General features: G+C 46.2%; 1 protein-coding gene across 1 annotated transcript in view; it reads left to right on the top strand.

The window, feature by feature from the left end:
- Positions 1-15,289: 15,289 nt before the first annotated feature.
- CCP110 (centriolar coiled-coil protein 110) overlaps positions 15,290-23,439 on the top strand; it is a 122,841-nt gene continuing 114,691 nt past the window's right edge. Inside the window, exons 1-2 of the mRNA XM_075319140.1 lie at positions 15,290-15,476; positions 19,560-19,701. Of these exons, the coding sequence (XP_075175255.1) occupies positions 19,564-19,701 (138 nt within the window). The 5' untranslated portion in view covers positions 15,290-15,476; positions 19,560-19,563. The remainder of the gene's footprint in view (positions 15,477-19,559; positions 19,702-23,439) is intronic.

The raw sequence follows: 23,439 nt of genomic DNA, 5'->3' as shown, positions 1-23,439 counted from the left end.
CGAGGTCAAATCGAAAGTGACGCACATCCGGTGTCACTTGCGATGTCGTACTGTGTAAATCCTAGATGATACGATGAACGAGCGCAAAAGCGTCATTATCGTATCATCGGTGCAGGCTCCGACATTTCCATAATGCCGGTGCAGCGACGGTACGATGTTGTTCCTCGTTCCTGCGGCAGCAAACATCGCTGTGTGTGAAGCCGCAGGAGCGAGGAACATCACCTACCTGCCGCCGGCCACAATGCGGAAGGAAGGAGGTGGGCGGGATGTTTACATCCTGCTCATCTCCGCCGCTATTGGCCGCCTGCCGTGTGACGTCGCTATGACGCCGCACGACCCGCCCCCTTAGGAATAGGAAGGAGGCGGGTCGCCGGCCAGAGCGACGGTCGCAGGGCAGGTGAGTGCATGTGAAGCTGGCGTAGCGATAATTTTCGCTACGCCAGCTATCACAAGATATCACATGTGCGACGGGGGCGGGGACTATCGCGTGCGACATCGCAGCATCGGCTTGCGATGTCACAACGTGCAAAGCCCGCCCTAAGTCCATCTAGTTCAACCCGTAGCCTAACATGTTGATCCAGAGGAAGTAAAAAAAAAAAAAAAACCAATGTGTCAAATAAACTCCCAATAGGGAAAAAATTTCCTTCCTGACTCCACATCCGGCAATCAGACTAGTTCCCTGGATCAATACCCTGTCATAAAATCTAATATACATAACTGGTAATATTAAATTTTTCAAGAAAGGCATCCAGGCTCTGCTTAAATGTTACTAGTGAATCACTCATTACAACATCATGCGGCAGAGAGCTCCATAGTCTCACTGCTCGTACAGTAAAGAATCCTCGTCTGTGATTATGATTAAACCTTCTTTCCTCAAGACGTAGCGGATGCCCCCGTGTTCCAGTCGCAGGCCTAGGTGTAAAAAGATCTTTGGAAAGGTCTCTGTACTGTCCCCTCATATATTTATACATTGTGATTAGATCCCCCCTAAGCCTTCGTTTTTCCAGACTAAATAACCCCAAGTTTAATAACCTGTCTTGGTATTGCAGCCCACCCATTCGTCTAATAATCTTGGTCGCTCTTCTCTGCACACTCTCCAGTTCAGCTATGTCCTTCTTATATATCGGTGACCAGAATTGTACACAGTATTCTAAGTGCTGTCGCACTAGTGACTTGTACAGAGGTAGAACTATATTTTTTTTCATGAACACTTATACCTCTTTTAATACATCCCATTATTTTATTAGCCCTGGCAGCAGTTGCCTGACACTGTCCACTAAAGTGAAGTTTACCATCCACCCATACACCCAAGTCTTTCTGTGTCTGTTTTACCCAGTGTTCTACAATTAAGTACTTAATCATAAATGTTATTTCCTCTGTCCAAGTGCATGACCTTACATTTATCTACATTAAACTTCAATTGCCACTTCTCAGCCCAATCCTCCAATTTACATAAATCTCCCTGTAATATAAAATTATCCTCCTCTGTATTGATTACCCTGCAGAGTTTAGTATCATCTGCAAATATTGAAATTCTACTCCGCATGCCCCCAACAAGGTCATTATTAAATATGTTGAAAAGAAGCGGGCCCAATACTGACCCCTGTGGTACCCCACTATGAACTGAGACCCAGTCCGAGTACGTACCATTAATAACCACCCTTTGTTTCCTATCACTGAGCCAGTTTTTAACCCAGTTACACATATTTTCCCCTATCCCCATTATTCTCATTTTATGTACCAACCTTTTGTGTGGCACCGTATCAAAAGCTTTTGAAAAGTCCATATACACAACATCCACTGCATTTCCCTGGTCCAGGCTTGAACTTACCTCTTCATAGAAGCTGATCAAATTAGTTTGACAGGATCGATCCCTCATAAACCCATGTTGATACTCTGTCATAAGGTTATTTTTCTTGAGATACTCCAGTATAGCATCTCTCAAGAAACCCTCAAGGATTTTACCAACCGTAGAGGTTAAACTTACCGGCCTATAATTTCCCGGCTCAGTTTTTGTCCCCTTTTTGAATATTGGCACCACATTTGCTATGCGCCAGTCCTGCGGTACCGACCCTGTTATTAAGGAATCTGAGAAGATTAAAAATAATGGTCTATCTATCACAGAACTCAATTCCTGTAGTACTCTGGGGTGTATGCCATCCGGGCCCGGAGATTTGTCAACCTTAGTGATTTCGAGGCGGCGGCGTACTTCCTGCTGGGTTAAGCAGGTAATATTCAAGGGTGAATTTATGGTATCACTGGTCATGTCATCTGCCATGGCATTTTCTTGTATAAAAACCGTAGAAAAAAAGTCATTCAGCAGGTTGGCTTTACCCTCATCACCCTCCACCATTTCACCAAGACTATATTTTTAAGGGGGCCAACACTATCGCTTTTCAGTTTTTTACTGTTTATGTAGTTAAAGAATATTTTAGGATTATTTTTACTTTCTCTTGCAATGAGTCTCTGTCTCAAACTTAGCTAACTTAATTTGCTTTTTACATATTTTATTTAATTTTCTATAATTATATAATGCCTCATCACTACCTACCCTCTTTAATTCTTTTAAGGCTTTCTGTTTTTCTTTTATTGCTTCCCTTACAGCTCTATTTAGCCATAGGGGTTTCCTCCCATTTCTAGCATGTTTGTTCCCATAGGGTATATTTTCTGCACAAGCCCTATTCAGGATGCTCATAAAAGTCTCCCATTTGCTTTGTGTACTTTTATTACTTAGTACATCATCCCAGTTTATTGCACTAAGATCATCTCTCAACCGTTTAAAATTTGCTTTCCTGAAGTTTAGTGTCCTTGTAGCCCCTCTACTAGACATCTTACGAAAGAATACATGAAAACTTATTATTTTGTGATCACTATTCCCCAAGTAACCCCCAACTTGTATATTTGATATGCGGTCTGGCCTATTGGTTAGTACAAGGTCTAGCAGTGCTCCCCCTCTTGTGGGGTCCTGTACCATTTGTGAAAGGTAATTATCTTTCATTGTTATCAAAAATGCATTTCCTTTGCTGGAACTGCAAGTTTCTGTTCCCCAATTTATATCAGGATAGTTAAAGTCCCCCATAATAATTACCTCTCCGAGACTCGCTGCTTTATCAATTTGCTTTATGAGGAGATTCTCTACCTCTTCCATTATATTTGGCGTCTTATAACACACCCCTATCAGTATTTTATTATTCATTCCCCCCCCCCCTTATCTCCACCCATAGGGACTCTACATTCTCAGTACCCTCACATATGTTGTCACGCAGGATGGGTTTTAAGGATGATTTTACATATAGACACACACCTCCCCCTCGCTTATTTGTACGGTCATTCCTGAATAGGCTATAACCCTGTAAATTAACAGCCCAGTCATAGCTCTCATCCAGCCATGTCTCTGATATCCCCACTATATCATAATTTTCTTCCAACAATATTAATTCTAATTCCTCCACCTTATTTGTGAGGCTTCGGGCATTAGTCTATATGCACGTTACGTATGACTCTGTACCTCTATTCCTGCTTACTGTATTAACTGTCCTAACCCTTCCCCCCCCCCGTACCACCCCCAATTTCATTACTTGTGCCCTGGTCACTATCTGCACTACATTCCCCTTCTATAAAGTGAATACCCTCGCCCCCCATTCCTAGTTTAAACACTCCTCCAACCTTCTAGCCATCTTCTGCCCCAGCACAGCTGCACCCTCCCCATTAAGATGCAGCCCATCCCTAGCATAGAATTTATAGCCAACTGAAAAGTCGGCCCAATTCTCCAGGAACCCAAAACCCTCTTTCCTACACCAATTCCTGAGCCACCTGTTAACCTCCCTGATCTCCCTTTGCCTCTCTGGTGTGGCTCGTGGCACAGGTAGTATTTCCGAAAATACCACCTTGGAGGTCCTTGCTTTAAGCTTACAACCTAATTCCCTGAAATCATCTTTAAGGACCTTCCACCTACCTCTAACTGTCATTTGTGCCAATGTGTACAATGACCCCCAGCCCCTCCCAGTAATCTGTCAACCCGATCAGCGATGTGCCGAACTCGAGCGCCAGGAAGACAACACACTGTTCGGCGATCCCTGTCTTTGTGACAGATTGCCCTATCTGTCCCCCTAATAATTGAGTCCCCCACTACCAGTTCCTGTCTTGCCTGCCCTGCACTCCTATTCCCCCCCTTACTGGAGCAGACACTCCTCTGGCGTTCAGAGGTCATGCCTTGCTGCAGCAATGCTACCACTGTAATGACATCCCCGTCATCTGCCAAGTTTGCAAACCTATTGGGGTGTGTCAGTTCAGGACTAGCCTTCCTAGCACTTTTCCCTTTACCCCCTTTTCTAACTGTCACCCAGCTACCTACCTCACCGTCCTGCCGCTCCCTACTACGATCCCCCCCAGCAAGCTGCTGCTCAGTGAGCAGCAAACTCCTTTCCATATTGCTAATGCATCTCAGAGTTGCCAGCTGCTCATTTAGATCCAGTATCTGGGCTTCCAAATGTGCAACTTGCGCACATCTCGAACAACAGTATGCACCCTCGAACGGCTTTTCAAGGACTGCATACATGAGACAAGATGTACACTGGATCGCATTAGCAATAGTGGAGCACATTTTCTAATGGGGATAGCACTAAACAAACGTTAAGTAATTAAACAACTAAATACAAACAATTCTACTCACACTTACTTTTGCTCACACTTTGTTCACTCACGCTCACAATGAAGAAGACGGGCCAAAATTTGTGCGCCTAGCGGCGCGCGGTTTTCAGAAGTCTTCCTTCCGGCTGTAAATAAATTTAATAAATAATAGTTTAAATGTCTATATACTGTATTTTTTTTTTTTTTTAAAACTTAATCTTTTAAACTTTTTTTTTTTTTTTTTTAGTCTCCCTAGTGGACTTGAAATTCTGATCTTCCCATTGCTTATAAATCGCAATCTGAGAGTAAGACCAGGGTGGCAGAGACGGGAGCCTTCAGCCGACCCTGGTCTGTCCCATGGGTGCCACCTGATGGGAGCCAGTACATGGGAGCATGTTATTTTTAAATGTCATGGTTTTGGGTTGTTCACACGCTCAGTAATTTTTGCACGTTTTTCAAGGTTTAAAAAAACGCTACACTTTACAGCAAAGGGGTTTTTCAAATATGCAGCATGTCAATTCTTCACAATTTTTGCAGTGTTTTCACCCATTCAGTTGATTAAGAAATGAATGCGCATATTTTATCCAGCATTTTTCCTCTTAACATTCTGTTTCGGTGCAGAAATATTTGCGGCAAATACTCAACGTGTGCACATAGTAGACAGATACTAGCTATTTAACTGCTTCTCAACATATGACATACTGGTATGTCATGTGCTGGCTCCATGCCTTTGAATCATGCTAGCAAACCAAACCCCCCTTTTTCCATGCACATGACTGATTTAATAACCCATCATGTGCCTTTAACAGCCGCGGGTGAAGCAGTGCTCCTAACCTGTTAAATCCCGCTGTCAATCTGTGACGTGATCGTGGAGCATTGATGGGTTGTAGTGACAGCCAGGGATCTGCTGCTGATCCCCCCCCCCCGTGCCAGTCAAGACGATTCTCCTATGAACGCTAGCCTATGGCCGGCATTCATAGGAGATTGTGATTTCTGCTATACATAGTAGTGCTGATGCACTGCAATGTACAGCGCAAGCGACCTGACGATCGCAGCTTCAATTCCACTAAGGCTAAGTTCACACACTGCGTTTTTTTGACGCTGTGCTTTTGTGCATTTTTTTGCGGCAAAAACGCGTGCGTTTTTACTGCGTTTTGGTGCGTTTTTGCTGCATTCTAGCTCACTGCGTTTGAGGGTTTTTTTTTATCAGTGAACAATGTCATTAAAGATTGTTAAAAAACAAATGGTCTGATGTCATTTCCTTCTTTAATATGGTCTCCATTCTCCACTAGTGTATGCCGGAGAGCAGACAGCTGCAGAACTACAAGGCTCAGCATGCTCCGTCCAGGACTGTATGCTGGAGAGAGAGGCAGGGGGAGCATACTCCATCCAATAGTAAAAAGAAGGGGAGCCAGCACTGCTTATGAATGGCTTGCAACAATGAAGAAATAAAAAGTGTAATATTCACAAATTCGTTCCTACTGTAAAAATTCAATGAGATTTTTTGCAAATGATTGATCAATGATTTGAGCCCCCCTGCCCCGTCACGGCAAATCTCTATAGGGGGGTCCCTAACGCTATATTATAAATTATTATGTACCATAAGGTCTCATATATAATGAGCAGGACCATATGAAGACACCACTTACCTGAGACATGTCTGAACCGCTCCCATGCTGCCAGGACTGACAACCGCGAATAAAGGCAGCCCAGGTGCCAGTGTGTGTATGTGTATGGTCCTGCTCATTATATGAGACCTTATGGTACATAATCATTTATAATATAGCGTTAGGGACCCCCCTATAGAGATTTGCCGTGACGGGGCAGGGGGGCTCAAATCATTGATCAATCATTTGCAAAAAATCTCATTGAATTGTTACAGTAGGAATGAATTTGTGAATATTACACTTTTTATTTCATCATTGTTGCAAGCCATTCACAAGCAGTGCTGGCTCCCCTCCTTCTTTCCATCCAATAGTGTATGCAGGAGAGCAGACAGCAGCTGCAGAACTGCAAGGCTCAGCATCCTCCATCCAGAACAGTATGCAGAAGTTTTTTGCCCCCCCCCAAAAAATGACGTGGGCTTCGCCATATTTTGGTATGCTAGCCAGGTACAGCAGGCAGCTACAGGCTGCCCCCAACCCCCAGCTGCCTATTTGTACCCGGATGGGAACCAAAAATATAGGGAATAAAATACACACATCTGTGCTAACTCCCGTCCGATCGCTGCAGGAGCTGCCGGTAATCAGTGAAGCGGTCTCCTGACGGCATCAGCTGATAGTTTAAGCTGTCCGGGCGGTAAAAAGCCGGCGTCACCGCGAGACTTACGATCAGCTGATACATCAGGTGACCGCATAAGGTGATCCACCGCCAGGGCCTGCAGCTATCGGACGTGCCTGGGAGCCGGCACACAGCCGGAGCGGGGGTGGCGGTATCGGGAGAGGAGCTGGGAGCGGGCATGGCACCGGGAATCTGCAGACAGGTGAGTATGACATTTTTTTTTTCTACTGTTCACTTTTGTTTTCGCAGCTGCCTCCACCTCCCGCCCAGACATGGCGCCGCACAGGAGCTGACATGCACAGGACTGGAGGTGGAAGCGGCGGTGACGGTACCGGGAGGATTCACACTTCTGTGTTTACTGACAGAAGGAATCCTCTTCCTGTACTTGTCACTTTACTGCCCACCCCTTGCGTTTTATAGCTGCGTTTTTAGTCCTAGAAAGGCACTAAAACGCAGCTATATTTGCAATTTGCGTTTTTCATTGCGTTTTTGAACATATCATTGAACTCAATGGGTGGAAAACGCAGTGAAAAACGTAAAAATAATTGACATGCTGCATTTTTGTAGGCACCACAAAAACGCAGCTAAAAAAACCCCGCTGTATGCAGACAGCAAAAATGAAAACTTATAGACTTTGCTGGGGAAGCAAAGTCATGAAGGTTTCTGAGCAAAAACGCACCCGAAAACTGCGCAAAAACGTGTGAACTTACCCTAAGGGGACCATTAAATACAGCAAAACATTTAAAAAAATAAAAACAAGTTAAAATCACTTCAGTTTGACACATTAAAAATAAAAATACACATTTGGTTTCACTGAGATAGGACAATCAAAATATAACCTAAATGAATCCAATCGGTAAAAAAAAAAAAATGAAAACACCAGAATTTTATGTTTTTTTTTTTTGTTTTTTTTTCATTAAAATGCAATGAGGCGATGAAACAATTGTATTTACCCCAAAAATGGTATCAGTGAAAACACGAGATTAGGGCACAAAAAATAAGCCATTTCAAAGCCCCAGATCCTGAAAAATTAAAATGTTATGGTCTCGAAAAATGGCATCAAAAGCAAATTTTAGTTATTTTTGTTTTTTCATCACTTAAATAAAAAAAACTATATATGTTTGGTATCTACATACTTGTATTGACCTGGAGAGATATATTGCCAAGTCAGTTTTACCATATGGTGAACGTGGTAAATATAAAATACCCCCCAAACAATTGTGGAATTGCACAGTTTTGGCAATTTCAAGGCACTTGGATTTTTTTTCGTGTGATTTTTTTTTTTTTTTTTTTTTTTTTTTTTTTTTTTTTCTAGTACACTATGTGGTAGATTAGTGTAATTTAAAAGTACAACTTTTCCAGCTAAAAAAAAAAAAAAAAAGCCCTAAAAACAGCTATATTGCCCATAAAATAATCGCGTGACATCACGACAGTCTGGACACCGCTGGAACAGCGTTGGCATCGGAGGGGAGTATAAGCTTTATTATTAAACTGGGGGAAACATGCGGATTGAGAAGGGATTGTCTGAGTAGTGGACAACCCCTTTTATTGGGAGTACAGAAGACCTGCTTTATGCTGCACTAGGCTATCCCTCGTGGTCCCATAGAGAATGAATGGAGCGGATGTGCACATGATCAACCATTGCTTCATTCACACTAGTTCTCGCGATTGGGAAGTTGCCCCCTATTCCATTGATGGGGATAATTTCCAAACTTTATAATGTCTCTCTAAGGCTATGTGCGCACTTAGCGTTTTTACCTGCGTTTCCGCAGCGTTTTGAACTGCAGCGTTTTAATGCCAAAAGGCATGCGTTTTGATTTTCAAGCAAAGTCTATGGGAAATAGGGATTTCTTGTGCGCACTTTGCTGTTAAAAACGCATTTTACTTGCAGAAAACTTGGCAAAAACTCAGCATTTAAAGAAGCAGCATGTCAATTGTTTTTGCCATTTTGGCAGCGTTTTGCTAACATTGAAGTCAGAGAAGTTTCAAAACGCATCCTAAATCAAAATCCTAGTGTTTAACATGCTTTTTTGCTGCAGAAAACATGCTTTTTAGACCAATTAAATGCATGCGTTTTTGATAAAATATTAATGGCATGATATGTCCCTTTACACACCCACATAGTCCAACAATTAAATGCTTGAAAATCAATAAATAAATGTAATTTTATGCAGAAATATTAGCACACAGTTATCATTTGAATAAAATAAGCCATTTTTTTATATGATTTTAATATTGATATTTGTTTGTTTTTTTTTTTATAGTGTTTGTATGTTTTAAACTTTATTTAGCATTGTATTTGAAGTCAAAACGCATCGGTTTTTAAGCAGTGGAAAAGCATGTAAAATGCAAGCGTATTTATAGCATTTTTGTGGTCAAACCCAAATTTGACAAAGACAATTTCTGCCATAGGATGCGTTTGGAACTGCAACTACCTCGACGCAGAGTGAGCACATAGCCTAAGGGTGCTTTCACACATCTGGCATTTCGCCAGTTTGCCAGATCTGTCACACTCCAGTACTACAGTGCAATACAGTACAATGGCATCGCGGCAAGCTCCGGTCACATGACGGCATGTGACCGGAGCTTGCCGTGATGCCATTGTACTGTATTGCACTGTACTGGAGTGTGACGGATCCGGCAAACCGGCGAAATGCCGGATGTGTGAAAGCACCCTTAACTTGGGACTAGGCGGATTTTCTCTCCTCTGCACCCCAGCTTCATGGGGGGCGGGGGTGCTGTGCTTCTGAAGATGGACAGTGTGTACTTATAGCATGGCCTCCCCACTGGTCTGAACTGTCCACACTTTGATACTGCTAGCAGAGGTGACATAGTCATAGATGTGGTGTCAATATGCTCAATGCACTCCTAGATGAATTCATTGAGGGATGTAGTTTATAAAGTAGGGTTACTTATGGGGGGGTCTGCATTTCTGTCACCTCAGGGGCTTTGCCAATGGGACATGGCACCTCCAAACCATGCCAACTAAATCTGAACTGCAAAATGTCAATCTTTCCCTTCTGAACTCTGCCAGGCGCCCAAACAGTAGTTTTCCACCACATATGAAGTATCCCTGTCCTCAGGAGAAATTGCACAACAAATTGTATGCTCCACTTTCTCCTGTTACCCTTGTGAAAAGGAAACATTTTTGTGATAAAAATGTATTTTTTTTCATGGCTCATCGTTATAAAATTCTGTGATGCCCTGGGTGTTCAAGGTGCTCACAAGACATCTAGATAAATTCCCTGAGGGGTCTAGTTTCCAAAACGGGGTCACATGTGATGGAGCTTCACTTTTTAGGCACCTCAGGGGCTCTCCAAACACAACATGGCATCTGCAATCTATTCCAGAATCTTTTGCACTCAAAAAGTCAAATAGCGCTCCTTACCTTCCGATCTCCGCCTTGCGCCCAAACAGTAGTTTCCCACCACATATAAGATATCGTCGTACTCATCAGAAATTACACAAGTTATACAGTGCATTTTTTCCTGATACCCTTGTGAAAATGCAAATTTTAGGGATAAAGGAACATTTTTCATTTTTTACCTTCCACATTACTTTAGTTTTCGTGAAGCATGTAAAGGCTAAATAAGCTTCTTGGATGTGATTTGGAGCAGTGTGAGGGGTGTGACGCCGGCTGCTACTGGCATTGCTCTAATTCATTGACTGGTCTCTCCAATGACAGGTTCCATTTAAAAGGTTTCTTTATGTCTGCCAGTTTATGGCTATTCTTTTATTTTAGCATTTTTATTAATATTTAGGCTTTAATAAAGATGGACATGACCTAAACTTTTCCACTATGTCTCCTTGTATCTGATTTTATTTTAGATGGGTATGTATATAATTATGTGATTTTAGAATCCCATAGTTTATTCTAAAGATCTGATACCAACAAGGTCACGTAATAGGAACCTTAGGTGTAACAAGTCAGTTCATGAGCAAAAATTCTCACAGGCTCCGAAATCTTGAAGACAGTCTTCCCAGCAGATTGAGAGCTACAAAGGGGAACCAGCTGCATCATATGCTTATTAGTAGAGCTGGGCGGACTCGTAAAAACCTGGGACCGGCGGGATTTTAAAAAAATCTGGATCCGGTCCCCATATAAGTCAATGGGAACCAGAATCCAGAGATTAAAAATTTTGGGGGAAGGTATGGGGGATAGGAGTCTGCGCAGTGTACTCACTGAAGCTCCGTGTCATGGCGGCAAGCTGCTTCCAGGTCGCACATTCACTTCCGGGGCTGCGTGCACTAAAAATAAAGCTAGATGCTAGAATGTATGGGCTCCTTTCAGTAATTGTCACGTGATGGGGGGCGTGTTCAAAATGCAGCCCGGTTTAGAATAAACATGGGGGGGCGCAATGTGCCCCCCTCTGCCCAGCCTGAGACGCCTGATTCATGCACCAAGCAGCTCAGGATAAACTGCGCACACGATGTGCCCCCTCTGTCCAGCCTGAGCCGCCTGCTTCATGCCGCAAGCAGCTCAGGATGAACTGCGCACACGATGTGCCCCCTCTGTCCAGCCTGAGCCGCCTGATTCATGCACCAAGCAGCTCAGGATGAACTGCGCCCGCGATGTGCCCCCTCTGCCCAGCCTCAGCCACCTGATTCATGCACCAAGCAGCTCAGGATGAACTGCGCACACAATGTGCCCCCTCTGTCCAGCCTGAGCCGCCTGCTTTATGCAGCAAGCAGCTCAGGATGAGAACCACTCACACACGGTCATACAGACTGGGAGCCCATCTCACTGCAACCAATCACAGGCACCAGGCTGGCCAGTGTGCAGGGAAAGCTGTGCTTATGTGATGAGCGGCACAGGAAGGCCACAGGAGCAGTGTGACAGCCAGGCAGGATCAGTTTGCAGCCGCAACGAAGCCTTGATATGGAAGTATGAAGTATGGAGCGCTCGCTTTATTCTTATTTTCTTTCTTTTTCCTTTATTTTTTTTAATTTCTCGAGTGCCGGATCTAGATCAAACACCCGGAATCTCGGGCCCGGTGCCTGGCCAACTTTGAAACTGCGCGGATCCAGACGTTTACAGTTCGTGTCTCCCAGCCCTACTTATTAGTGATGAGTGAGCACTGCCATGCTCAGGTCTTGAAGTGAGCAGGATGGATACTCAGATGGGCGCAACTCGAGCACTGAGTATAATTGTAGTCAATAGGAAACTGAAGCATTTTTCCGTATGATCTGGAAAAATGCTTGTGTTTCCCATTGACTTCCGTTATGCTCATCACTCGAGTCGAGCCTGTCCGAGCATACAACCAAAGCATGGTAGTGCTCGCTCATCACTAGCTTCGAGACCTGAGCATGGTAGTGCTCGCTCATCACTAGTTTCGAGACCCGAGCATGATAGTATAGTGCTTGCTCATCATTAGTTTCAAGACCCGAGCATGGAATTGCTCGCTCATCATTAGTTTCAAGACCCGAGCATGGTAGTGCTCACTCATCACTAGTTTCGAGACCAGAGCATGGTAGTGCTCGCTCATCACTAGTTTTGAGACCCGAGCATGATAGTGCTTGCTCATCACTAGTTTCGAGACCCAAGCATGGTAGTGCTTGCTCATCACTAGTTTCAAGACCCAAGCATGATAGTGCTCGCTCATCACTAGTTTCGAGACCCAAGCATGGTAGTGCTTGCTCATCACTAGTTTCGAGACCCGAGCATGGTAGTGCTCACTCATCACTAGTTTCGATACCCGAGCATGGTAGTGCTCGCTCATCACTAGTTTCGAGACCCGAGCATGATAGTGCTTGCTCATCATTAGTTTCAAGACCTGAGCATGGCATTGCTCGCTCATCATTAGTTTCAAGACCCGAGCATGGTAGTGCTCACTCATCACTAGTTTCGAGACCCAAGCATGGTAGTGCTTGCTCATCACTAGTTTTGAGACCCGAGCATGGTAGTGCTTGCTCATCACTAGTTTTGAGACCCGAGCATGGTAGTGCTCACTCATCACTAGTTTCAAGACCCAAGCATGATAGTGCTTGCTCATCATTAGTTTCAAGACCCGAGCAGGGTAGTGCTCACTCATCACTAGTTTCAAGACCCGAGCATGGTAGTGCTCGCTCATCACTAGTTTCGAGACCCGAGCATGATAGTGCTTGCTCATCATTAGTTTCAAGACCCGAGCAGGGTAGTGCTCACTCATCACTAGTTTCAAGACCCGAGCATGGTAGTGCTCGCTCATCACTAGTTTCGAGACCCGAGCATGGTAGTGCTCACTCATCACTAGTTTCGAGACCCGAGCATAGTAGTGCTCGCTCATCACTAATGCCTATGGATTTAGAATGGGATGTCATAAAAGTTCCTATGGTTGCAATGTGTAGGTTCTCCAGTGCTTCTTTCCATAATAATAATTTTTACAGTATTTTTATATAGCGCTAACATATTCCGCAGCACTTTACATACATCAGCAACACTGTCCCCATTGGGGCTCACAATCTAAATTCCCTTTCTGTATGTCTTTGGAGTGTGGGAGGAAACCGAAGAACCCGGAGGAAACCCACGCAAACACGGGGAGAACATACAAACTCCTTGCAGATGGTGTCCTTGGTGGGATTTGAACCCAGGACCCAGCGCTACAAGACTGCAGTGCTAACCACTGAGCCGCCCACCATATACTGTATATACATCTAGGTATGTATTAAACAGCTTATACACAGCAGGCTACATGGCAACTTGCAGCCATGTAATATAAGACTACGATGTCCACTGCTTAGTCTCAGGAAACCATAGTGAATGGAATGTCACTGAAATCAAGTAAGGTTTAATTTATTTTGGCAGCAACAATGTGACCCAATTATATGATCACTTGCAATGTGGCTGTGCAACATTGTAGCATTATGTCATGCGGTCACAAGTTACGGTGTAGCCATAGGCAAAAGGGAATCTATGAAAATCCATAAAGCACTAATCACTGTGTATGTGATTAGCCGCTCATCTGACAATGACAGTTTCATCTGGACTCTTGTATTCCTGTGCAGTCTGCCCACAGTGTTGGATGTTTGGCGACCAGTCGTGTCACAGTCACTTTATGTTGTGTAACAATCATTAGAGGAGACATTGCAGTGTGAGACGTAGCCATGTCACCCCCAACCTAGTATAAGTAAGCCTCTGCCCTCCTGTCACTGCCAGCTGTAGCCTCTGCAGTCCTCCTGTCTCTGCCCTCTGCAGCCCTCCTGCCTCTGCAGCCCTCCTGCCACTGCCCTCTGCAGCCCTCCTGCCACTGCCCTCTGCAGCCCTCCTGCCACTGCCCTCTGCAGCCCTCCTGCCACTGCCGTTTACTCTACAGCCCTCCTGACCCTGCACTCTGTATCCTCTGCAGCCCTCCTTTCTCTGCTCTCTCTGTAACCTCTGCCCTCCTGTCACAACCAGCTGTAACCTCTGCCATCTTCAGCCCTACTTCCTCTGTGTCCTCTGTAGTCTTCCTGCCTCTGCAGCCCTCCTGTCTCTGACCTCTGCCCTCTGTATACTCTACAACCCTCTTGACTCTGCACTCTGTATCCTCTGCAGCCCTCCTGTCTCTGCTCTCTCTGTAACCTCTGCCCTCCTGTCACTACCAGCTGTACCCGCTGCCCTCTTCAGCCCTACTGCCTCTGACGTCTTCCTGCCTCTGCAGCCCTCCTGTCACTACCAGCTGTAGCCTCTGCTCGTCTCTGTATCCTCTGCACCCTGCAGCCCTCCTGCCTCTGCACTCTGCAGCCCTCCTGCCACTGCAGCCCTCCTGCCACTGCAGCCCTCCTGCCACTGCCCTCTGCAGCCCTCCTGCCACTGCCCTCTGTTTACTCTACAGCCCTCTTGAGTTGACCCTGCACTCTGTATCCTCTGCAGCCCTCCTTTCTCTGCTCTCTCTGTAACCTCTGCCCTCCTGTCACAACCAGCTGTAGTCTCTGCCATCTTCAGCCCTACTTCCTCTGTGTCCTCTGTAGTCTTCCTGCCTCTGCAGCCCTCCTGCCTCTGACCTCTGCAGCCCTCCTGTAGCCTCTGCCTTCTGTATACTCTACAACCCTCTTGACCCTGCACTCTGTATCCTCTGCAGCCCTCCTGTCTCTGCTCTCTCTGTAACCTCTGCCCTCCTGTCACTACCAGCTGTAGCCTCTGCCCTCTTCAGCCCTACTGCCTCTGACGTCTTCCTGCCTCTGCAGCCCTCCTGTCACTACCAGCTGTAGCCTCTGCTCGTCTCTGTAGCCTCTGCACCCTGCAGCCCTCCTGTCTGCTCTCTCTCTGTAACCTCTGCCCTCCTCCCGTGAGCACCACCCCGCTCTGTGACTGCAGCAGGAGCCAAGCCCCGCCCACCCGGAAGTCTGTCTGAGGAAGCGGGCGTGGCTACTACGCTGTTGTCACTTACGTCATCTGTCTCCGCCTCCTTAGTGGGCGGGGTTTGGGAGGAGGCAGCGGCGACCGTTGCCAGGTGAAGTTGTTGCCGCCAGAGCCGTGAAATATGGCGGCGGGCAGGGGGCGGGGCTGAGCTGTCATCGGTGCGGGGCTTTGTTATTACAGTAACGGTCGGAAGGCGCCGAGGAGCAGAGTGTGAGGAGATGAGTGCGTGACGGCCCCGGCCAGCGAGGTGAGTGCGCCCCGTACACGGTGCTGCTGGTGTATAGTCCATTGTATCCATAGTGAGGAGGATCCGTCATATTGTGCCCAATAGTTTCATCTGCTCCACATAGAGCATCAATGGTGCGGGCGCTCCTGTACTGATAGTGCTGGACGGTTGTCAGAGGTGGACAGTAATGGTGTGACAATCTCGAGCACGGATGGGTGAGCAGATCCCAACCATACAAGCGTGCTGTATATTGTGTGTCCGCCCCTCATCCCACATAGATCTGGTAGACTCCTCTATGCAGAGCTCCATACAGTACATTATACACTGCCCTTTAGGTATAAAACATTGGCGGATGATGACTATTGGGCGCGCAGGGCACTGTCCCTGCTCCAGAGTCCATGACTGTGTTCACACTGCGTCCTTTTCCCGCAGGTTTTGGGCAGTCTATGGCTGTGTTAGGCTAGGTTCACATTTCCGTCAATGTGTTTCAGTCACAATCTGCGGCTCTGGTAAACAACAGAATCCGTTTGACGGATTCCGTTGTTCCCATAGACTTGTATGAGCCGCGGATTGTGACTGATGCCCTCGCGTTGCATCCTCCACCCGACTGATCAGTCGTGGAACGACTGACCGTCGGGCGGCTGCAATGCAGCTTGTAAAGTTTTTTTGAGCAGTGGAATCCTTATGTTTTCACTGCACATGCGCAAATCTTGTGTTTAATCGTGCAAATGAATGTCTCTCTTGGCAGCCGACCGATCAGCTGATCGCCCGGCCGCCGGCTATTGTGAACGATCAGCTGATCGCCCGGCCGCCGGCTATTGTGAACGATCAGCTGATCGCCCGGCCGCCGGCTATTGTGAACGATCAGCTGATCGCCCGGCCGCCGGCTTTTGTGAACGATCAGCTGATCGCCCGGCCGCCGGCTATTGTGAACGATCAGCTGATCGCCCGGCCGCCGGCTATTGTGAACGATCAGCTGATCGCCCGGCCGCCGGCTATTGTGAACGATCAGCTGATCGCCCGGCCGCCGGCTATTGTGAACGATCAGCTGATCGCCCGGCCGCCGGCTATTGTGAACGATCAGCAGGTTTTGAGAGCTATCATCGCTCTCATAAGCCGGCTGCCGGGAGATCAGCTGTTCGCTCTCAAAAGCCGGCGGCCGGCTATTGTGAACAATCAGCTGATCGTTCTCTGTAACGGAAACCACTTTCTCATTCCAATACTTGTCACCCGTTGTACAACGCATCAGTCACAAGCATCAAACAACGCATGTGGCTGATGCAAAACAACGGAAATGTGAACCTAGCCATAGTCATCTTCCCATAGTGCAGGTTATATCCAGAAACATAGAAGAGCTATGCCTGAAGAACTGGACATCCTTTCTTCTTCTATGCTATATTGGGCTGTGGCGGTGCCTGTCCGTGCTCCAGGACGAAACCAGGACTGAGCTTCCACACGGTGAGCTGATACATATAATTGGATATTTATATCCAGAAACCCCAAATCTTTGACCCCAAGTGTGTAAAGTATTCCACATTGGGGGGAGAACAAGGCCAGTGCCCTCACATCTACTGATCTCCACTATGGTACGTGAGCAGTGACCCTGTATCATGCACCCGTCCTATTAAAGGGTTAATCCCGTCTTCATAGATGGCTATTCTTGCAATTTACTGCTAATTAAAATTTGCAGCTGTTCTCAAGATATTAACACTTTACTTTTATTTCATAGCTCGTTGCCTAGGAGATCGACCTCCGCTGCTGTCCAACTTGTAAGCACTGCTCTGAAGGTGGCCAGGACTAGGTAGTAACCGTACACTCCAGAGATTCTGGCAGCTGCAAAACAGTGCACAATAAGACATTTGTAAGAAATGTGCATATTAGTCTGTTATCTCCTAGCAGCAGCGGTCGGTCTCCAAGGCAACGAGCTGTAAAGAAACATCTTAATATCTCAAAAACGGCTGACATTCTAGAAAAAAATGCAGCACTTAGCAAAATTGCTGTATTTACTATACCTATCCGACATTACAATTTTCATAGATGGATATTAATCTTTTAAAAAAAAAAATAGGACAGGTGCCTGATGCCTGCTGCTTGCCCCCCATGCCTCAGCCAAAGTACCCCAAAGCAGGTATTTTTCCATAGGGCTGATTTCATAGATTAGTATGATGGCAGACACCACGACTGACCCCACTATATCGGTGTCATCCGGTGGCACTGACCCCACTATATCGGTGTCATCCGGTGGCACTGACCCCACTATATCGGTGTCATCCGGTGGCACTGACCCCACTATATCGGTGTCATCCGGTGGCACTGACCCCACTATATCGGTGTCATCCGGTGGCACTGACCCCACTATATCGGTGTCATCCGGTGGCACTGACCCCACTATATCGGTGTCATCCGGTGGCACTGACCCCACTATATCGGTGTCATCCGGTGGCACTGACCCCACTATATCTGTGTCATCCGGTGGCACTGACCCCACTATATCGGTGTCATCCGGTGGCACTGACCCCACTATATCGGTGTCATCCGGTGGCACTGACCCCACTATATCGGTGTCATCCGGTGGCATTGACCCCACTATATCGCTATGATCCGGCGGCACTGACCCCACTATATCAGTGTCATGCGGCAGCACTGACCCCACTATATCAGTGTCATGCGGCAGCACTGACCCCACTATATCGGTGTCATGCGGCAGCACTGACCCCACTATATCGCTGTGATCTGGTGACACTGACCCCACTATATCGGTGTCACCCGGTGGCACTGACCCCACTATATCGGTGTCATCCAGCGGCACTGACCCCACTATATCTGTGTCATCCGGTGGCATTGACCCCACTATATCGCTATGATCCGGTGGCACTGACCCCACTATATTGGTGTCATGCGGCGGCACTGACCCCACTATATCGCTGTGATCTGGTGGCACTGACCCCACTATATCGGTGTCACCCGGTGGCACTGACCCCACTATATCGCTGTGATCTGGTGACACTGACCCCACTATATCGGTGTCACCCGGTGGCACTGACCCCACTATATTGGTGTCACCCGGTGGCACTGACCCCACTATATCGGTGTCATCCAGCGGCACTGACCCCACTATATCGGTGTCATCCGGTGGCATTGACCCCACTATATCGCTATGATCCGGTGGCACTGACCCCACTATATTGGTGTCATGCGGCGGCACTGACCCCACTATATCGCTGTGATCTGGTGGCACTGACCCCACTATATCGGTGTCACCCGGTGGCACTGACCCCACTATATCGGTGTCATCCAGCGGCACTGACCCCACTATATCGGTGTCATCCAGCGGCACTGACCCCACTATATCGGTGGCACCCCATTGTGTTCATTTCATGTGCACTTACTTTTTTCTAATCCTATGATAGAACAGAAAATGGGAAATGACCATCGTGATCGTAGCCGCTGCTGTCAGTCTTCCCCAATCTCTAGGGTAGAGGAGTCCAGTTCATTTCAGAAAGAAAGAAAGAAACAAAAAACACTGAAAATAAAGGTTTTTTTGGATGGTTAAGTGGCACTATAGCTCATTCTTTTCCGGCTCCTCCAGGCCACACTGCGCTATATAACACCGTCAATGTGCCGTAAAAGTAAAGCATTTATTAGCTGTCAGGATCAGGACCTCGAGCTTTTCAGCCCGACACACCCAAAGGTTTACTATTATAGTAGAAGAAACAGCCAACCTGAATCCCCGCATTAACCAGACCGGGCTTCTATTTCTGGAAACGACCCTTTGTTATGATTCTGGTTGATACAATGTTGCCGATGTTCCCTAATGTTGTTATCACTGTGTTTAGTGGCTATATATAACCTGAGATCAGGGCCCTGTATCCTCCGCACCGTCCCCTCTCATTATCCTGCCATTGTGATGGATGTCATTGTTGTCAGTACCTGGTAAGTGTTTGGCTCGGGGGGGTATTTGTACCCCGTTGTCAGTAGCGACGCCCCCCCGAGCATAAACATAGCACGTGAATACAAAAAATAACCAGGAATCCGAGCTGTGATGGACATCCCTTCTTACTATTAGTTGGTAACAGTTAGTGCTTTATACCGGTCTCGTTCCAGAACAATGGAGCCGTATGAAGAATTCTACAAGAAGCAGTTTGCCAGATTACAAGGGCAGACGATTACCAGCGAGGCTGCATCTCCCGAGCCACAGAAGGTGTCCGTCATCCAGTTTCATGGTGTCGCCGTCCTCTCTCCATTGGTGAGTAATTGTCTTCTGTAATCATTATTCATTAAGGGTAATTAGGATCATCCTGATTGTGGTTTTTTTAATGAATCACCTTGTGGATTTAGGGCTCGGCTGTTTTTGCATCTTTGATCTACATTTGTTCTCATGCAAATAGTAGTCAAAGTGTTACACCGTGCGTCAGCGAGATGGAATCGCCTGCTGGATAGGATAGTCTATCGGGCTCTATATCGTAGCGATAGATACAGGGTTACTTATAGGATGGATTTGGCGTTACAGACTAATGGATATTCACAGAATAGTTGATAGTTGACTTACTGATTCGTAGAATGTGAGTCCTGAGTAGAGTTGAGCGCGGTTCGTGGTTCTCCAGTTCGCGGCTCGAGTGATTTTGGGGCATGTTCTAGATCGAACTAGAACTCGAGCTTTTTGCAAAAGCTCGGTAGTTCTAGAAACGTTCGAGAACGGTTCTAGCAGCCAAAAAACAGCTAAATCATAGCTTGGTTTCTGCTGTAATAGTGTAAGTCACTCTGTGAATCAAACTATTATCACATTTCAGTGTATAGTGTGCGTGAACAGCGCCTTCAGATCACTGCTGTTTCTATAATGGCGATCGCCATTTTTTTTTTTTTTTTTTCTTGTCTTCCTTCCCTAAGCGCGCGCGTCTTGTGGGGCGGGCCAGCATGTCAGCCAATCCCAGACACACACACAGCTAAGTGGACTTTGAGCCAGAGAAGCAACGGCATGTGTGATAGGATCTGCATGTCACATGTCCCTGCATTATAAAACCGGACATTTTCTTCACGGACGCCATTATCTGCCTTCTGCGTCTTTGGTGTCAGACATCACTGTCGCAGCTCCGTCTTCCTGAGTCCTATAGCCGATACAGCTGTATGCGCTGCATACACAGCGTTAGACAGCTTAGGGAGAGCACTTTATAGCAGTCCTTTTAAGGGCTCCAACCGGCAGGGTCAGAGAGCCATAGGTGACAGGTCCTGCAAACAGCAACAGCGTCTGTGTAGCCCAGGTCAGGGATTTCCTACCTGCATTTCACCATTAGGAGGGAATAGAAAGGCAGGCTTCCATTCCTCTACCCAGAGCACCACAATCCTGCCACTGTACCCTCTTGTCCTCTGCACACTCCAACTGATAACTAAGCCATTATACTAGCAAACACTCAGTGTACCTAGTGGCATCCTATACGTGGCTATTGGACTTTGCTATAGTCCCACTAGTGCAAAGACATTTGCAGAGCGCGTCTGCCTGCATTGCACACTACAACTCATTCTAACCAAGCCATTATACTAGCAAACACTCAGTGTACCTAGTGGCATCCTATACGTGGCTATTGGACTTTGCTATAGTCCCACTAGTGCAAAGACATTTGCAGAGCGCGTCTGCCTGCATTGCACACTACAACTCATTCTAACCAAGCCATTATACTAGCAAACACTCAGTGTACCTAGTGGCATCCTATACGTGGCTATTGGACTTTGCTATAGTCCCACTAGTGCAAAGACATTTGCAGAGCGCGTCTGCCTGCATTGCACACTACAACTCATTCTAACCAAGCCATTATACTAGCAAACACTCAGTGTACCTAGTGGCATCCTATACGTGGCTATTGGACTTTGCTATAGTCCCACTAGTGCAAAGACATTTGCAGAGCGCGTCTGCCTGCATTGCACACTCCAACTCATTAAAACCAAGCCATTATACTAGCAAACACTCAGTGTACCTAGTGGCATCCTATACGTGGCTATTGGACTTTGCTATAGTCCCACTAGTGCAAAGACATTTGCATAGCGCGTCTGCCGGCATTGCACACTCAAACTCATTTTAACTAAGCCATTATACTAGCAAACACTCAGTGTACCTAGTGGCATCCTATACGTGGCTATTGGACTTTGCTATAGTCCCACTAGTGCAAAGACATTAGCAGAGCACATCTGCCTGCATTGCACACTACAACTCATTCTAACCAAGCCATTATACTAGCAAACACTCAGTGTACCTAGTGGCATCCTATACGTGGCTATTGGACTTTGCTATAGTCCCACTAGTGCAAAGACATTTGCATAGCGCGTCTGCCTGCATTGCACACTCAAACTCATTTTAACTAAGCCATTATACTAGCAAACACTCAGTGTACCTAGTGGCATCCTATACGTGGCTATTGGACTTTGCTATAGTCCCACTAGTGCAAAGACATTAGCAGAGCACATCTGCCTGCATTGCACACTACAACTCATTCTAACCAAGCCATTATACTAGCAAACACTCAGTGTACCTAGTGGCATCCTATACGTGGCTATTGGACTTTGCTATAGTCCCACTAGTGCAAAGACATTTGCAGAGCGCGTCTGCCTGCATTGCACACTCCAACTCATTAAAACCAAGCCATTATACTAGCAAACACTCAGTGTACCTAGTGGCATCCTATACGTGGCTATTGGACTTTGCTATAGTCCCACTAGTGCAAAGACATTTGCATAGCGCGTCTGCCTGCATTGCACACTCAAACTCATTTTAACTAAGCCATTATACTAGCAAACACTCAGTGTACCTAGTGGCATCCTATACGTGGCTATTGGACTTTGCTATAGTCCCACTAGTGCAAAGATATTAGCAGAGCACATCTGCCTGCATTGCACACTCCAACTTTTTTAAACTAAGCAATTTTACTAGCAAACACTCAGTGTACCTAGTGGCATCCTAAACGTGGCTATTGGACTTTGCTATAGTCCCACTAGTGCAAAGACATTTGCAGAGCACGTCTGCCTGCATTGCACACTACAACTCATTGTTACTAAGCCATTATACTAGCAAACACTCAGTGTACCTAGTTGTATCCTAAACGTGGCTATTGTACTTTTGTCTATTCACAGTATTGGAACGATATTTGCAGCACGTCTGCCTGCATTGCACACTCTAACTTTTTTAAACTCAGCCATTTATAGTAGCAAACACTCAGTGTACCTAGTTGTATCCTAAACGTGGCTATTGTACTTTTGTCAATTCACAGTATTGGAACGTTATTTGCAGCACGTCTGCCTGCATTGCACACTCAAACTTTTTTAAACTCAGCCATTTATAGTAGCAAACACTCAGTGTACCTAGTTGTATCCTAAACGTGGCTATTGTACTTTTGTCTATTCACAGTATTGGAACGATATTTGCAGCACGTCTGCCTGCATTGCACACTCTAACTTTTTTAAACTCAGCCATTATACTAGCAAACACTCAGTGTACCTAGTGGCATCCTATACGTGGCTATTGGACTTTGCTATAGTCCCACTAGTGCAAAGACATTAGCAGAGCACATCTGCCTGCATTGCACACTACAACTCATTCTAACCAAGCCATTATACTAGCAAACACTCAGTGTACCTAGTGGCATCCTATACGTGGCTATTGGACTTTGCTATAGTCCCACTAGTGCAAAGACATTTGCAGAGCGCGTCTGCCTGCATTGCACACTCCAACTCATTAAAACCAAGCCATTATACTAGCAAACACTCAGTGTACCTAGTGGCATCCTATACGTGGCTATTGGACTTTGCTATAGTCCCACTAGTGCAAAGACATTTGCATAGCGCGTCTGCCTGCATTGCACACTCAAACTCATTTTAACTAAGCCATTATACTAGCAAACACTCAGTGTACCTAGTGGCATCCTATACGTGGCTATTGGACTTTGCTATAGTCCCACTAGTGCAAAGATATTAGCAGAGCACATCTGCCTGCATTGCA

The sequence above is a fragment of the Anomaloglossus baeobatrachus genome, chromosome 7 (assembly GCF_048569485.1).
Source record: "Anomaloglossus baeobatrachus isolate aAnoBae1 chromosome 7, aAnoBae1.hap1, whole genome shotgun sequence".
Lineage (NCBI taxonomy): Eukaryota > Metazoa > Chordata > Amphibia > Anura > Aromobatidae > Anomaloglossus > Anomaloglossus baeobatrachus.
This window is presented reverse-complemented; position numbering and strand designations above follow the sequence as displayed.